This window comes from Hoplias malabaricus, chromosome 3 (assembly GCF_029633855.1).
Source record: "Hoplias malabaricus isolate fHopMal1 chromosome 3, fHopMal1.hap1, whole genome shotgun sequence".
In the NCBI taxonomy this organism is placed as follows: Eukaryota; Metazoa; Chordata; class Actinopteri; order Characiformes; family Erythrinidae; genus Hoplias; species Hoplias malabaricus.
In genome coordinates this window covers 50,915,629-50,934,019 of record NC_089802.1, presented here as the reverse complement: position 1 = coordinate 50,934,019, position 18,391 = coordinate 50,915,629, and the positions used below count along the sequence as shown (strand labels likewise).

At 38.7% G+C, this 18,391-nt stretch overlaps 1 protein-coding gene across 3 annotated transcripts in view; it reads left to right on the top strand.

The window, feature by feature from the left end:
* srgap3 (SLIT-ROBO Rho GTPase activating protein 3) overlaps positions 1 to 18,391 on the top strand; it is a 95,825-nt gene that overhangs the window by 64,834 nt on the left and 12,600 nt on the right. The window contains exons 6-13 of one of the 3 annotated variants that reach the window (XM_066663109.1): positions 652 to 780; positions 5,633 to 5,854; positions 6,177 to 6,278; positions 8,436 to 8,633; positions 9,808 to 9,892; positions 13,664 to 13,691; positions 16,977 to 17,007; positions 17,766 to 17,826. In XM_066663109.1, coding sequence (XP_066519206.1) covers positions 652 to 780; positions 5,633 to 5,854; positions 6,177 to 6,278; positions 8,436 to 8,633; positions 9,808 to 9,892; positions 13,664 to 13,691; positions 16,977 to 17,007; positions 17,766 to 17,826 — 856 coding nt within the window. Of the gene's footprint in view, positions 1 to 651; positions 781 to 5,632; positions 5,855 to 6,176; positions 6,279 to 8,435; positions 8,634 to 9,807; positions 9,893 to 10,421; positions 10,454 to 13,663; positions 13,692 to 16,437; positions 16,541 to 16,976; positions 17,008 to 17,765; positions 17,827 to 18,391 lie in introns of those variants that run through there. The other 2 variants (XM_066663108.1, XM_066663110.1) reach the window with 2 other exon arrangements.

Below are 18,391 nucleotides of genomic sequence, written 5' to 3'. Positions count from 1 at the left end.
CTGTGTGCGCAGCCCTACACAGAGCTCTCTTAAATCAGCTCCGCTAAAGGTGCTACGACAGGACTGCACAAAAGTCATCGGCCACCTTACATTTAACTAGTTCCCAGTTAAAATGGCCATTATGTACTTTGAAATTGCAAATTTTTTAAATTATTTACTTTTGTCTGTAATGGCTTTTTGACTGTGCCATATCGATTCACAGCTGTAGTGATGAATCATCTTTTCCTAATGGAAGGATGTACAGAAACAGCACTATTATTTCACGTCTCAAGCAAGAGTGGAGTTTGCTTTTCTTCTGTCTCTTAAAGATTGAATCTGCATGTTTATTTGATCATAATTTTTTTTTGTTAGTCTTTTTGTTAGTCTTTATCTTTGAACAGTTTTTTTGCTCATTTTACTTTCACGTTCCACTTCCTTTTGCAAAAACGAATTTTATATCTAATATTCTCAACAGTATTTCCTAAAAAATAATGTTTCAATGGGAAATTAAATAAATCAAAAGTGGTTAATTTTTTCACTGTTTTCTCCTATGTACAAAGATGTCACGCTTACCTAAAATTGAGGAGTGGGGAATTCTTAAGCAGATTTTCTGTTTTATAATGCCATTTTACAAGTAATGTTCTATGTTCATGTTCTCTTTTCTTCCCCCAGAGACAAGCCAAGTATTCGGAAAACAAGCTGAAATGCACAAAAGCTCGGAATGACTATTTATTGAACCTGGCAGCCACCAACGCTGTGGTGGCAAAATACTACATTCACGACGTCTCGGATATGATTGATGTAAGTATGCCTCATGAGGCATATGTTTGTTTGTGTGTTTTAGCTGGGATTTGTAAGTGTTGGTTCACACAGTTGAACTGTGGAGGACTCTGCTCCATCTGTCGTCCATTGCATTGTGGGTACAGGGTCTCTCAGGCTGATCTGATTCAGTTATTTCCTGCTAATGTCTTACAGTGTCTTCATTTAGTTTTCTGCTGCTTGTACATTGTAGATTCTTTGGTATTGTTGCCATTCAGGCAGCCACCCTTACTGTTATTCTTGAATCCTGTAATTACAGTTCCATTGTTTGATGCATTCTGGGTGTACAGAAAGTAGCTCAAAGCACGCAGCAGCAATGTTGCAACCCACACATATTTATTTCGAATTTATAACCAGTATCCTGGCAACTAGCCTCATTTCTGTTTGATGTATATTACATGAAATCTGGGCTCTGGAATTACTGTTACGTTTGGCACAATTGTCATCCTGTCATAAATGCTTCCTCTTTTTTTTTTTTCAAAACTGGGTGATAACAGTGAGGGATTTCCTGTGCTGACCGTTTATGTCTTTGCTGTGTGTTGTGAGCGTCGTGTCAGCATTAGTGTGTTTGAGCAGATGACTCCAACCTCAGGGATTTGTGCTGAAAGATGTAGTGTGGCCTCGCATTGCTGTCTGTCACTGCTCAACACACTGATCTCCTGAGGCAGCAGAAGAAAACAAACACTCATATGTACTCCTATTGAAACATGGCTCAGGGTGGCATATTCAGGGCAAGACTTCCTCTTGATTGCTTGCTGCTAAAGGCAAAGAAGATGGCGGGGAATATGGGACATAAAGGCTTGTAAATACACAATGCAGGACATGAGGTGCTCCATAGTATGTTTTGATCAAACTGTACCTTGGTGTTGTGTAATAAGCAAATGTACTTTGTCCTTTTATATGCAATGATGGCTACACAAGGTTACATGGCTCCACCTCAATAAAGCTATCTTCATGTTTCATTCATGACAGCATGAAAGTAAAAAGAAAAAAAAGAATGTCTGTGAGGGTGCGTTGAGGGGGGTTCATCGCAAGATCTCAGTCTGAGGGTCTGCATGTGGATTTATTTAGACCGCTAATACACCCAGGCTGAGCCAGTGGAATGCCACAGAGCCCACCTCTGTGCACATAGAAATTCATGTGGCCCCTGTGGCTTGCTGTAGGTTTTCTCAGGCCTTCAGGTTGCTTGGTATTTCTGACTTATTCTTAGAGACATGTAAGCTCCTTGTTGCCAAACGGCTGGCTACAGTAGCTGAGAACTCCACTCCAGGAAGTAGGGTTTGTTTGGCATAGATTTGGCATGGGCTAAGTCACTGGCTTGAGTCCTACTATTTCTAAAGAAATTTAATCCATCATGGATCCCAGAGTGCCACGTTCCTGCAGAGATTGGTGATGGTCTTATTTTGACATTCTGAATTGAACAGATAAGTGTGTGTAATTATCTGGATAGTTGAAGTGTGTTTAAAAAGAGGTATAAGCTGAATTCTGCGGTGTGATTGCATTCCAGAACTAGTGTTTCACATACCTTTAGATTAAGCTGTTGCCTGTTACTCCAAGTAGTATGTTTTTAAATTTTAGCAAATATGACTATTTTTTTTTTGTGGTCTACAGACCTTACCCATACATAGCACCACCGAGGTAACTAAACCGAGGCAGCCCCAGTACTGTAGTCTATACATGACAAGCACACTGAAAATGATATGGGGCATTGAAGCTGGGCAGCAATACCAGAGGTGGAATGGGTCCTCTGTAGGACTGACCCCAAATAACTCCTCATTGGCCGACAAGTCACATCAACAGAAAGGTATCTCCTACCATGGATGGAAGAGCTGTTTCACCTCGTGCACAAGACATTAAGTGCATGAATAACTGGTTTGAAGCAAACTGATCTAGAGGTAATATTTCCCCATCCTGCTTAGTGTTGTTTTTTCTTAATGAAGAGTTGTATAAAATTGTGCCCTGTTCACTATATAGTGTGCTGTTTTGGTATTCTGCCATATTGTCGTAGTGTCAGAAAACATGGTGGACGATTTCCAGTGCCCTCAAACAATCCCACAATGCACTGTAAAAAGTAGTATCCGACTTAGGTACACTATCAGAAAGCAGATACCCATAATCCACTGCACTGTTTGGTAAAACCTGCATTCGGTAGTGTCCAAAATCATTTACTGCTCTCCAGAATTCAGTTCCCTATAATAGTGAAGTGTACAGTGAGTAATATAGGGATTGGTGAATAGGGAGCCATGTCAGACACAGTAATAAATAACCGAGCAATTTATTCTCGGGTTTATGCTGTAATGAAAAGACAAAAGTCATGCCACCCTTTACTTCCTTTAGTGTACCTTGTCAGAATGACCTTCTGGATCATCCTAGACCAGTGGCCTTGGAGATCATGTGCAGTCTAGTTTTAGGCACCTGTTCTTGTTCAGAGAAGTAAGGTGTTTCCACGCTGGTAACTGGAAGTCAATTCTGCAGGAAAGCAGAGCTCCTGGAGGAAGGTTAGTGTGTACTGTAGTGAAAGTAAGCAGCTCTGACCTTCATCTGTATTCAACATTGCTGATGACTGATTGACTTTGTCGACTAATCGTGCAGATGTTCTTGATTCCAGGATTTTGCTGTTTTCTTATTGAGCAGTAAACTCTTCCAAGTACAGTGCAAGGTGATATAGCCCCTTGCGCCTTCCCTCAGACATGATGATAAAAGAGCCAGGACAGCTTTACGGTTCTGATGTGTATAAACAAAGCCAAGAGTCAAAGAGTTTTTGCAGCAGCCCACACACTCCGAGCTGTTTATTGGGTGCACATCTCATGCACATCAACAGAACTGAGTTTGGTTTATAATTCTGCCTTCTTGGGGAAATGATGTGGAGGCCTTCTCTGACTCTGTCTTGGTCCTGCTCTTTTAAGCACCATTCATACACACTGAAGTGTGACAGTCACTCTGTTTAACTTGGCTTTCATTGTGGAGCCCTGTGATTGGCTGCTTGTAAGCTGCTATTTTATCCACTCTATTGTGATTGGCTTTCTCTTGTTTCTGTGGTCTGCCTTTTAGTCTGTGTTGCCTGAAATTAATTGAGGAACAATGAGAAGGAGCAGGAATGGATTGTATTCTAATTGATGTATGTTTAATAAAGATTTTTAGGGCTTTTGTTGTGTGGTTAATATACTGCCTTTGATGTATTGCATTAATATGACCTCTGTGTTTCAAGAAGTCACGAAGTGGATGAAATGGTCAAGCTGTACTTCTCAGACTGACAGCAGACATTCTGAGAGCAGATCACTTTTCACATCACCGTACACAAGTGCTTTTTTCAATACTACTTTCTTTTTTCAATCTTTATTCAAGGTATCCACTACCTGACAGTTTGCTAGAAACTGTTTGGAAAGAACAGTTCAAAGTACATCCAACTAAATAAACTGTGAGTTTCCTTTCTGGAAGTCTGGTTCTGTCTTTTTTTCCCAAAGACAAATTTATGTAAGGTTCCATTTGGTACAAATTTTAGAGGAGAAAATAAAAGCTTTGTCATCTCTGTGAAGGTGAGTTTTGGCTGTATGATTATCATCTCTATCATGCTATTGCAGACAAGCTGTGAAAGTATTCCTAGATTGTAAGATTAAAACAGTGGCCTTTGAATTTGTTAAGGTATATGGCAGATATAATGCCTTTGTGACCCAGGACAACCTACAAAAAAACATTTCTGTTGTTTGGACTCACACAAGCTGAACATTGTTTTCCAGCATTTTAAGTTAATTACCAGAAAATCTTTATTGTCAGTGTGACGTCAGCCCATGTTATTTATGTTAGTGGATATTGACATATGTCAATGTACACTGTTGTTTGTTTGGTATGTTTTTACAGCAGCAGGATGGGGAGGGGTGGGCTTCTGCAAATATTTTAAACACGATCTGTACTTTAAACTTTACTTTAGTTGTCAGTTACTCATGCACTTGATGGTACTGGGAAAAGACCTTAAGTTTGTGAATCCTTACAGACTTTGTACTTATTATTGCTTTGCCTCCATTTGCATATTTTTTGTTTGTTTATTTGTTTGTTTGTTTTTTAAGTTGCTTTGGATTAAAGCATGTAAGTGCACAATAGGAGAGCTTAGAAGTATTTTCTAATTAGGTTATTCAAATGAGACACGGTACTAGCTTTTCCAGACACCTCCTTGATCCTAATGGATGAGTTTAAGGCTCAATGGAGAGCTAACTGACTCCTCTTCATTAAATGACCATATAATGATTCACAGAAATTTTCAGTTCCCTGCAGCATATTTTAAACCCATGCCGTGCGCTGCTAAATGAGGTTAGTTTATGCAATTTTTTTAACACAGATTAATTAGGCCTGACGTCCCGCTGTGCTTGTACTTCTAAATTTGTGTGTTAGGGGACATAGTTTGCAGTAGGTTCAGATCATATTCTACTTGTGCGACTTGCTTGATGTCCTGTACATATATGTCTAAGGTCACCACACTCAATAGAAAAGACCTGAAACACTGGGCATCCATGTTGTGATGGAGCTTTTTCCAGTATATGTGGAATGAGCTGGGATTTGGCTTTAGTGATCCAGAACTGATCGTCCAACATCTCTGATCGCACTGATTTTCCTGTATGCATTGCTTTACTTTCTGTAAAACAATACATATTATATGCTGTAATTAAATGCACCGTATTCTTTCAAGCATTTATTTCAAATGGATCTTGCATCAAAACAAATTATCCTCTGAAGATGAATTTAATAACCTGTTTTCATAGTTAGCAGAGAGGAGTTATTTCACACTCAAATGCTTTGCAGACTGTGTCTAAACACCCTGCTCTATTCTGTTCTCTTTCAGTGTTGTGACCTTGGCTACCATGCTAGCTTAGCCCGCACATTTAGGACATATCTCTCAGCAGAGTATAACCTGGAGACATCTCGACATGAGGGTTTGGATCTCATTGAGAACGCAGTGGATAACCTGGACTCCCGCAGTGACAAACATAAGATCATGGACATGTACAACCAGGTCTTTTGCCCACCCATGCGTTTTGAATACCTGCCTCACATGGGAGACGAGGTGGGCTCATGTACATTACTCAGCACTTTGACATTTGATTGAATGGAATTTTGCCCAAGATTTCTATACTCATACAAACAGGCTGTTATACTGCCAAATTCTGTGCTAATTCTATACAGGACAACAATGCAGTGAAAATCTAATAAATAAACATTATTTTAAATAAAATATTTAAAATATTGTGGGCAAGTACAGGAATAAAATATGTTGTGTACATTACTGAAGTGGTGTAATCTGAATTGAAATTAGTGTGCACTAAAGGCCATTTCTGAACGGTGAAGGTCAGGAGACTAATATATGATATATTTGATTTATTTTTCAGGTGTGTCAGGTCAGTGCTCAGCAGCCAGTTCAGACAGAGCTCCTGATGCGCTACCATCAGCTGCAGTCTCGATTAGCCACACTGAAGATTGAGAATGAAGAGGTGAGTCTCACCTTGTATTACAGAATAAAAAAGTTTCACAAAAATAAAATCAACAGAAGCCTGAAGAGCTAAACATAATATAATTCAGTGTTTAGTGTTTTGCTTTAATTACATGATTTCTGGCTGAAATGCTTTCAATTCTTTGAAGTCAACTGCAAAGTCCAGTCTTAGAAGTACTTCCAGGTTTTGATCAGATATCACCAGGTTAGTCTCCTCATAGTCGAATGATATATTGAATTTTTAAAGATCTAAAGCAAGAGTACTGCTTAATTTTGCCTTGTATCTCAGGAAGCTTTAATTATGGTTTAACTGATTGTTCCAAGTGTCCAAGTACCACATTTTTTCTGTGTCTTTTAATTTATATATTTTTAATCGAGTTTGCATATCTCCTACTTTGGCTTTTGACTATGCACGTGGATTAAAAAAATAAAAATAAAAGAAATATGAAGAGTGTTCTGAATGTACTTAATGTACTCTATAGTATATTGTATAAATGTATCAGTCAACCAGTAATACTTGATTTCCTTGAAAAATAAGACTCCATGGAAGTTGCTTGGGGTTCGGGTCTAAGTGCAAAAACAAATATCAAGCTGAATGTGAAAGTGACATTTCATTGTTTTTCAAGTTGATGCTGCTCAGATCCTACTTTCAAAACAAGCCCCCAAAGGGCAACTTTATTTTAAAACTCCTGTCTGGATGGTGTCTAAAACTTAATGACATATATAGTCAGTATAGTCTGTACGTTTGTACAATATCATGAAAATCCTCATGCCACCAGCCAATTTAATGGCCTGAATATGTATCTCTTCCAAAAAACATCCTGACTGTGACTTCAAATTAGACTTTGTGAAGGTCCTTGATCTTCACCAGTGTGTGAGTCACAATACTTCTGTCTCTGCAGCTTTTCTGCTCTTCAGAGGCCCCTTAACTTTACTGAGGCAAGTTTCTAGCTGCAGTTTCTAAAGCACTCTAGAGAATGTGTCTGAATAGCAACTGCACTCATTTAATTTTTCAATATTCAGTCCACCTTCCCTGGGAAGAGGGTGTATTTTTAGCTTTCAGCTAATAGAGATTTTTTTTGTGTTGAGGTGAAACAGCACTATGTACTAAATCTGCAGAGGTACTTTTTTTGTTGATAGAGAGCTGAAGGCTGCATGTTGAGATTTCCCACTAAGTGTACACAGGTGCTAATGGACTCCATAATAGCTCCCGCCTGTGCGTATTGATGGCTCCATCTAGCCCTTATCACTCTGTGTCTCATAACCAGGCTGTAATGGACGATTTGTGCCATGGAGAGAATATGGCACATTAATCTGAGGGCCCCTCAATAGGGTCCCGGGGCAGTTATACGTATTGTCTCTATGACAGGCAGACAGGCCTGATATTCAGCAGCTCAAATGACAAATGTATAACCCTGTGGTTGTTCAAAATCCCGCCCTCAAGGAATCAGCTTGGGGTCCAGGGGATGTTGAATTGTAGGAGCGTTCACCCAAAGGTCAGATGAAGTGAGTTTTGATTTACCTTTGATAGATGTATCCCTCACCCTGCACCAGTCTGCTTTTAGTCTGTTGCTTGTTTTTCTGGTGCATGGTGCTGAAAGGATTATTTGTAATAACATTCAAAGACTCTCGTTGATAAGCAACAATTTGATAATTTAAACAAAAAAAGTGCTTATGCTGTGCTGCTGTTTCCAACTCTCATAAGTGCATAATTAACAGTAGTTTTAAAGCAAAATATCGAATTATAGTTGTTATTCAGTAATAAATTAGGAATAATAATGAAGTAATAAAATACAATACCCTTTAATATTAAGGATTATATGGTTCTTTAAAACAGTAGAGCCACTAGTTTTATTCTCTACTCTTTCTTTGTAAATGAGCTGTGTGATTTTGAGGAATGTAAAGAATCTTAAAACTTAAAGAACTTTTACATTAAATGTTATGCAGATTATTAAAGCCAAAAATGTTCATCCAGGTCACGAATATTTTAGTTATCATTATTGTTTTGAATGCATAGGTTATTTTTAAATAGTCTAAGTAAAACTTTCAATATCCAGCCTTGTTGGATTAAAAGCAGTTTTGTGGTATAGGCTGCCTATTGAAAGAAACATAGAATTCCTTTGTGAACTGAAGAAGTGTCCTGCTCTTTGTTGGTCAGGTGCGTAAGACCTTGGACGCCACCATGCAGACGCTGCAGGACATGCTGACCGTGGAAGATTTTGACGTGTCCGATGCTTTTCAGCACAGCAGATCTACAGAGTCTATTAAATCTGTGGCCTCTGAGGGCTACATGAGCAAGCTGAATATCGCCAAGAGACGGGCCAACCAACAAGAGACAGAGGTCTTCTACTTCACTGTGAGTGTAGAATGCGTTCTCTCAAAGTTGTACAATTACCTGAATCTGCAGGCGTGTCACTGCTAATGCTGGAGTGCCTAAGGCCCACATGAAATGCTGTCTTTTTGGTCAAAACTGCACATTCTAGGCATTGTCCTGTGATTGTCCTATGATTCACTCTATATATCGCCTTTGATGATGCTACTTGAGCTCTTAGGTCAACGACTTGTTGACCTAAGCAATGTATACACTATTATAGTAAATGTAACTTGTATGTGGCTCTGCACAATAATGTCACAGCACCTGGTCACTGTATATTTTACCACCACAGACCTCTGCACAGTTGAGATAAAAACTGCAACCAATGACCCCAGCAAAACGTAAAGGGTCAGGATGAACACTTAATCTAAACTGAAATTCTCTACTAAACATCTGAAAGACCGTTTGGACTCATGTCCCATGAGTAGTAACTTGATTCATTGGTCAACGGAGATTCAGATCAAGTAATCCAAGTACATCTCAGGTGCCAGCTACTAAACAGAACTACTAATCAGCACTTCGTTTAGTCTCTGAGCCCCAGTTGCAGTTTTTGCTCATCACTTCATCGTGTTTAGGTGCTGAATTAGATAAACATACAATTTGAAGTATTTGTACAACAGCAAACTCATTTGGAAATAGATTTCAGTTTGAAAATCACAATTTTTTTTTTATGTGTGCCTACAGCTTAATGTTTCGCAGGTGTGCATTAGAAATGTGATTCTGATAGTGATAGTTTTAATAAAAGTGTTGAAATGTAGGTGATAACTGAAAACCTTACTTTCCATCAATTTTATGTGAGTATTGCTGCAGTGCTGCCACATATTTGATTTTGCTTGTTTGTGGCTATTCTGTTATTTGAAATGTGAGATCAGTTTTCTTATCTAATCACAGTACACTGTGTCCTGTGCAGCAGTGTTGAAATTAAAGTATACCCAGCATGCCTTATCACACTTGAAATCATAAAATGCTCACGACAGGGCCCCATGCCTTACCGATGAAACGGAAATTAAACTCTCCTTTCGGAACAGATTGAATTAGTGCCGTGCAAAACACAACGAAATCTGTTCTTCATCTGCCGTAACCGACAACTCTCTCCTGTTCTTGTCAGAGCTCATTAAAATCATTAGTTCCCTGACGCCTTCATCTGTGTCCACAGAAATTCAAAGAGTACCTGAACGGCAGCAACCTCATTGTTAAACTGCAGGCCAAGCACGACCTGCTGAAGCAGACGCTGGGGGAAGGTGAGTAGTTGTGTAACGAGCCCTGTGCTGGCAGTAAATGTTAAAAGTGTCAGGCTTTTTCGTGAAGGTCTCTCTCATTACGACTTTGGCTACAGTGGTATACAGGGTTTGTGATGGTCATATTAAAGGCAATATGAAAGAGCCAGTGATTAATGAAGAACACTGTTTAGAGGCATGTGTTGTCATGGCAAACTTTCCTCAAACCTTCATTCAGAAAAGTTGATTAGGAGCACAAAGCTCTTTCTTTCTTTAGCAAAACACGACCTACGTACAGCTTGTCTATTTTTTTATTGACAGGTCTCGCTAGAGCCTTGTAGATGTAGTGTCTTATTATGTTTGTTTGCATTAAGGCTGGTTCATACCTGCTGCGGAGGTGGGCTTGGCAAAGTGCGCACAACGTAGCACTGGACCATTCGCAATGCTCAGTGTTCATACCACTTATGCCTTTGTCCCTGGTGACCACATAATTTTAATGGACTTCTCCTGTTTCATCCTCATACTCCTACTTCTCTTTTTGTACACATTTTAGGACCATTCCTGTGATTGTGCTTTTCATACCACCACCTGAAGTTCTTATTTTAGTGCACGTTAAATTATTGTACACATCTACAGCATGATACAAAATGAGAGAAATGAATGAAGTTCTATATGATAGAAATGACACATAAGCTTCAACAGAAACATTAAAAAAATGTATTAAACTTTTTGATTTTGTGCACAGTGTGTGTCTATTACGCTTGCAGTACTTGCTTTCCTCAATCTGACGTTTTTTTTTTCCCGACCCCTTTTTTCTACTTCTTGCAACACATTTTCTGTGGCCAATTTAAGGCTCAGACTGGTGTGGTACGCATCAATGCCAAACCACATCTGCATCCGCAGGAGGTATGAACCAGCTTTTAGAGACCCTACTTTATCCTGCTTTCTACAATCCAACCTGCATGCAAGCATTGAACCCTCCTGGTCAATGGCATGTTCTGATGGTTTATTTTAGTTCTGTAAGGCATTTTTTTCTGCAAATGTAAGTGTACAGTTCATATTTATCTAGCATTATCATGTTGGATATAATAAAACTTTATATTAGTGCTGTCAACTTTACATAGTAGCTTCGCTACTGCTGGGTTCAGTAGGTAGATTAGATTATTTTTATGATTCAGCGGTCAAGGTTAATAAATCACCTCTATATTCCAGCTTCATGAGTGGGTTAAACCCCCACCCCGCCATCCCCCCTGGTTTAACCCACCCATGAAGCTGGAATATGGAGGTGATTTATTGTGATTTATTGGTTTCTACTGAAAAAAAAAAGAGATTCCTATTCAAAAATCATAAAACACTCTGAAATATAATAATAAAATAAAAAAAATGTCCTCTACACAGTTAAACCACTCTACACATTTGTTTTATCTCCCTTCCAAAAAAATACAAGAAAATACTAGCAGTTCAACTTGCGCTTACTAGCATTCAAATTTTGATTGCCATTTAACATTGACCACATTTTATGTAATCTATTATTTCACATGTTCATTTCAAACAATAAAAATGAACTATGCATTAAAAGGTGCAAATCTCTGTTCTCTAGTTGATATGATCTTATTTTGACTTATAAATTCAACAAAACATTGGACCAGAGGTGGCCAAACTTTTGCATATGACTATATATAATAACACTTCTTGTCACCTCATTCATGGATCATTGATCTACATTCAGTCAGCTGAGTGTTTCAGCAGCTGCTGGTGCTTCGGGTCTTAATCTAATGGGGGCGACTGGTGGGATGTCCCAGCTGAGACCAGCCCTGAACATTTTATGTTCACAAATACAGCCCCCCTGCTACCCACCACTCCATCACACTGCAGCTACATCAGCTGGGCCACACCAAGCAGGGTTAATTTGTCTGGGCTTAATTTTGGCCACAGGAATTAGGCATGTATACTCCAGTGTCTGTGCCACATATGGCGGCTGCAGGTACTTCCTCTGTTTTTAATTATTCACTTAATTGGTTCTGGACACCTTAAACAAACTGGGATAAATATCTCTTCTGCTTCAGTGATGTTATCAATGCTGCCATGGTGTCAGCCACCTGGCCAAAGCACCGTGCTCGTGGAAGTTTGAATGAGTGATGAAGAATAATACATGCAGGGCTGGATGCACTCCAGTCAAATGAATAACCCAGTGATGTTTAAAGCTGCCTTCTCCTAACCCGCTGAATCTCAACCAGCATTGTGAATGAGTGCTCAAGGGGCTTCAGAAGCCATTTTATTCCTCCTCAGCTGGCAACACAAAAGCCTTTCTCTGCGAATGCATAGCGATGACACACTCAAAGCACCCCATTTGATATGTAGATTTGCAGAAGTAAAATTATTTGAGGGCCTTTCTCGGTTTCTCAAGTAGCTCTCTAGCAGCTTCAGCGGTTACAGCAGTACATGGAGATTTAGAATTGGAAAAAGAACTTGGTCTACATTATGCAGCGATGGGGGCCAGGTGCTTTATAAAAGAAGTGTTTTTGTGGCATTTTTACTAAGCTATTGTGCCTGAAAAAACGACAGAATAGACACCATTTTTTCACTTGCTTTCCAGCTGTCAGCCAGAAGAAACAAAATAGTGCATTTTTAGTTTACTTTTAGTTTAGTTTCCCATTGTATTTTCTTTCAAAGTTGACTTTTCTTTAAATGACAACACTGATGAACAATGATGGTTTATATGGTATAAATATAAATGCTGTATGGAAAAATAGCTGAACAAAGATGCAGGTTTTTAGTTGATAAATAGTTCATTTAAATGAATTTCTTAATGTAGCACTTAATGTAGTTTTCTCCAAAAAAAAAAAATTTCTATTCAGTGAGGAACAGTCTTAAGACAGATCCCTGGCAACTAAAACATTATATCAGGAATTTTTTTCCAGCAGTGCCTAGATTAATAAACCAAAGTAAGTTTAGGACAAAACGACTACCAAATTAACAATAATTTTTAAGTTGCATTGGAATCAACAAAATGTATTGTGATGAACGATATATGGGACGAAAAAATATGACAGAACATCACACTAAGCCTTCTGGAAAACCTGGGTACATCACTGAATGTGAATAGGAATTGACATTATCTTTTAGCATTCTGGTACTTTACAGCCCATGCTAAATGTGTTTTATTTAACTGTAATTTCTATGGTTTTCCACTAATTATATAATAGATCTGTATTAGCTGTGTTGCTTCATATATTTACAGATGGGGATGCTGAAGGCTGTGGCAGTTTAACACTGCTTAGCTCTAAGAACACACTGCCTTTGCTTATTTGCATAATTGTTGGCCAGTGTTAGCCGCTGGGACCAATGTGACAGACAGACCCAGTGTCTGTGTGTCTGTCTATGTTTTTATATCTGTGTCTTGTTTGTGTGTCTGTGTTGGTTTCCTTCTGTGCTGCTGTGAAAATCCTTTCCAGCCCTTTCATATCAGTGAATTTTTGGGACAAAGGGCCTAGTGAGCCATCACATGCATCACTCAGTGAAATCAGCATGCACACATGCATACACTCACTCCCCCTTTATCTCTACAGCAGCCCATCTAAGCACCCCACGGGGGTCTGCCAGGGTTTCTACAGCGACCATTGGCACTCCTTTTGTCTGAAGAACTGAGCTGTGGCTCACTCATTCATCTCTCTCTCAATAGCCCGGGTCACTCTCACTAAAGTCCTATGTCCACTCGTCCACATCTCTACAGCACAGAGCATAAGATCATACTTTCAAATTCATGTCTGAATACCATTTCTCTCTTTTTTGCAGGAGAAAGAGCTGAGTGTGGAACCACGAGGTAAGACCCTTATGATGAGCTATTTGCAGCTTTTTCTTTTTCACGTCTAGAAAAGATGGTGAAAGGAGCCGATGTAACCATAGAAACGAAAATGACAAAATTCTGGACCTGCATTCATGAAGACTGATTTCAGCAATGCAGCATTAGACATTAAGGCTGATAATTCATCCATAAAGGGAAGCTATTATACTTGCTGAATTAGAGCACAGTGCCCACGTTATAAGTCTTATACAGAAGAGGCATACTCTGAAATACTGTGAAAAAGAGACCACCATTATTTTATTTTCATTAAAGTTTCAAGTTTGTTTTCCCAGAGTGCAGAGTAAATACTGAAAAACAATTTTTTTTTGCATTTTTCCTGACATTAAATAATGTCGTTAATAGTGGCAAGTTTGATTAAAAGAAATTGAATAAATGGGAGGATAATCTTTGATTCTGGACAGTACTGTAGAGAGATTAATGGTAATGGATAATTAATAATAAATAATTAATGTTGCCAGAAAGGCTGAAATAATTAGATTTGGTCTTAATGCTATGGGAGTTGATTTGCATATTATAGTATAAAACTAAGATCATACATAATACTGTTTTCATACATAACTTCAATATATTGTTTTCTGGAACATAGTAAAATGTACTGGTTATGAACTTTAGCTGCCTCAGTGGGTCGAGGTAGACAAATAGACTAGACAGTAATTGTTTATTAATAATAAATGACTAAGGGAGCCTCATAACCGGAAATGACTTGCATAATATTTGGTCCTCGTTTTATGAAAAAGTGTTTTAAATATTGTGTCATGTGATACAAAACATTAAAACTGAAGCATTAGAGATGAGCACACTTGGGTTTCAATGCAATGTTGAACTCAAACGGCTAATTAATACCCCTAGCATCTGTGGAGCTGTCTAGACAGATAAATGGTAAAAATTAATAAATAATATATAACTAATGTCAAAGTTGAAGGGCCATGACAAATATACTCAGGTCTTTCTTCATCTTCAGATCTATCCTACAGAAATATAATGTAACAGAACAGGTCTGGGTCTGTCAGGAGGCCAAAAAATATGGAGCATTTCTTTCAAACCCCTTTGAAAGAGTTTTTTTTTTTTTGAGGTAAATTTTTGTAAAATTTAAGCAGCCTTATTCCACTGTTCCCTTTTGACAGCAGTGTGTTAACTTAAAAACAATATTCTGTCAGTCCATTGGCCTGCAGTTTCAGCTGCAAAAACAACCATGAACAGGCCAGTGACAAAGAACGAAAGAGAAGGAAGGGCAAATATTTATTTTTTGGCACCCCCAACTGAGTTATTTCACTGCGGTCGAAGAGGACTTGTCCCCAAGCTGTCACTGGCAACTTTTCAACTCCTGTTGAGTAAAAGCGGGGGTCCACTGGCAGTGTGTGAGGCCAGAGAATAGGGGCCTCCCCTGGTGAGCAGATGTGAATGACCATCTGTACAGGTGCCTATATTTTTTTTTTTTTTTTTTTTAAGCAGCATGTCACAGCAAACAGTCAATTACTCTTCATCAATACTTGAGCACATTAGCTCATTTTGAAAACTATTTTTCCCTTGAATCAGCATGAAGCTACAGACATGAATAAATCAAGGTCTATTTCAACATGCCAGTGTCTGCTTTAAAAATATTTGAAACACACCATTATGCAAAAGTGTATCATGGCAATAGTTAAAGACTTCTGTGTAAGAAATATAAACACAGGCTTGACGAGTTCTCCAGAGATTTACAGCTAAACTGCAGAGTCGCATGCTATTTGACTTGTATTGAATCCGGCGGTGGGTCACAACTCTTGAGAGTAATTAAGATTTCCCAGCCCAGCATGCCTTCCTATAGTGGGCAGCATCAGGATTCACATACCGTAGATAACAGAATCTTACTTGCCATTATTTGAAGTAAATACATTAATTATGGGTCAGATCAATTGGATCATAATTACAGTCCATTAAGGTGTAGAACTCCTCCGCTGTTTACTTAAACCTCTCATTAATTGCTGTTTCCCTCACTGGAACGTGTCGCCTTAGCGTAAACAGAAATCTCTATATGCTAGTTGGCATAAGAGGACTGTCAAAATGACACAGTTTGAAAAAGGAAAAAAAAAACATAGATTTTATAGATTTTTGATTATTAAAATGATTATTAATGATTTTTTTAACTCTTCTGGGTGGCATGGGGTCACAACAATTATTGTTGACCAACTCCAGGGTTCTGTGGTTTCAGTCAAATGTGTGGGAACTACTTTTTTGTTGCTGTATTTTGCAAAATCCACTGCAAACAAGGGTACAATCCCTCTTAAACATAGTCCCTAATTTCCTTTATTCCTTCCTTTAAAATTCAAAGTACAGCCATAAACCCCATGCAAAATGCTACCATTTATGAGTTTATTTTTATAATATTTAATACATTCTCAGCTCACTGGTAAATGCTTATTTACTGTTTTAGAAATGCGAACTCATGATGCATCCTTGAACTAACAAAAAGATTATTGCCCTCTACACTTCATGAGATGTCAGATATGTTTATAAATTTCAGTTTGTTACTACCTCCATAAGACCCCCATAAGATGTTCATAACCACATTTGGTCCAACATTTTTATGTTAGGGTATGTTGTTTGGTAGTATAATCAAAAGTGATAGGATTGTTTTATCCTTGAGGCTACATGGTGTAAGATTTCACTGCATTTGGTGGTGTTTTTGTGTTTAATTCCTCCTTGCTGTGTTCATTCCCCCCAGACCCCCCACCCTTCCCCCCAAACCACAGAAACTGCGGAAGCCCCGTCCACGCTCCGTCTATAATCATAAGCTGTTTAATGGAAATATGGAGTCTTTCATTCAGGTACCACCAAAGGGAGTGCTGTCAAAGACAGTGCCCTCTGCTGGGATGGAGGGATGCCTTAACTTTCGCTGCTTACTGCTCCCTCGCTCTGTGTTTCTGTCACTCAGCCTTACTTTTTCTCTTGGCAGTGGTGATGCAGATTATAAGGGTGGTGGTGGTGGTGGTGGTTCATACATAATGATCTTTAGCCTTCAAAGCCATCAGCCAGACACAGATAAGGCCCCTAGTTCAGTGAAGAAAATGTGATTAGCTGTGGCTACAAGCTGGGCGCTCATATGCCACCCTCTTCTGCATCTCAAGCCATTTTTTGTAGCTGCTCCAAGACTCACATCGACATTGTCGTCTCCATGGCGATTCTGTCATTCCTTTCTCTCTAACTGTTGTTCTCTTGCTTTTCTCACTTCTCCGCTCTGCTTGCCACTGCTTTCTGTCCTAGGGGAAGACGGAATACCCGTATTCGCAACCAGGTACTTAGTAATTCTTGATAATTTTATATGGCATGTACTGTAATTGATCATGAACACTTGATTTTGGATTATCTTCCCAATTAAAAACAAAGAACTCTTAGTAATTACCTGCATTCATGATTATAGCAGCTTGCTCTGGGCTCACTTAAACTAGCTGTCAATTTTTATATAAAGCAGACTGCAGGTCAAATATTTTCTGACAAAAGCTGTCTAATGTATCCATTTTCTGCTTTTGCATGTGCTAATAAAAAAACAGGTATTACTTGCTTTTTGTGCTCAAGAGAATAATGTAGTTACTGTGAAAAATGTGTGGTGGTATCACAAGTAACAGAACTCTTCCTAACCAGTCAGAATTTGTAGTTGAAATTAACTACTGTATAAATTGCCATATTTTTCTCATAGCTCTAGGCTCTGAGGACAGAAAAGCCTAATGCAGTTTTCTTTACTAAAATTTCTCTGTTACTGTGGTTCTCAAATATGTTCTTAGGGCCTCATTCACTAACATTTTTACTCAATCTTAAAAACTGTGGAGTGTTTAAGGGCCCTGCGAACTAGTTTGAGAAGCACAATTAGAGTGTCTGCTTTAAGCGTTTTTGCCTTTATTTACCTTTGTAATGGAACAGTGTTTTTGTCAGTAAAAAACTGGTAGGACGTAGAGCCGTCTTATATGTGTATACATCTATTAATCAACTAACTTGTTTGTAGTGACATGCTCTGTATATAAATTGTCCTATATTTTATTTCTACTGCTTTTTCAGGACTCAGGTCAGCCTATTCCTCTCGTGGTAGAGAGCTGTATTCGCTACATAAATCTCTATGGTAAGCCCTGTTCATGTTTCAGTCTGGCTTGTAGTCTGTTCTCTTACTGACAGTAAGAGAGCACTTATCATTCTTTCAGTGCTTAATGCACACTAAACAGCACGGTGACAGGTTTGTAGATTTAGCACAAATGCTAATTTGACTACAGGCTACTCTATGCAGATACATCTGCTGAAAGTTTTGTGATTCTCGGAAGCTTCACAAAGAGACAGTTCTCCTAGTCTGCCATCTGTTAGAGAGCGGATGAGCTGAAGTCAGTGGAATATGGGGCTCTACTGCTGTAGGGCTTTTTCCATCATGCAAATTTGCTGCTATGGAAAAGCATGCTGTGTTCGTAAAGCTACAGGAAACAAGAAGGCTTCTTTTTTGTAGATCAGATGCACTCTAAATACTTGATTCATGTTTGTCAAGAACAACACTCATTAGGAGAGTTCATGAACTGTGAAAGCACAAACCATTTACTCAAAACACAGAACTGTAGATTTTCTGAAGTTTCAGAGGAAACATGCTTACGGCAGTGTTTTACAACATTCAGGAATATGTTAATATGGAGTAAATCACAAAC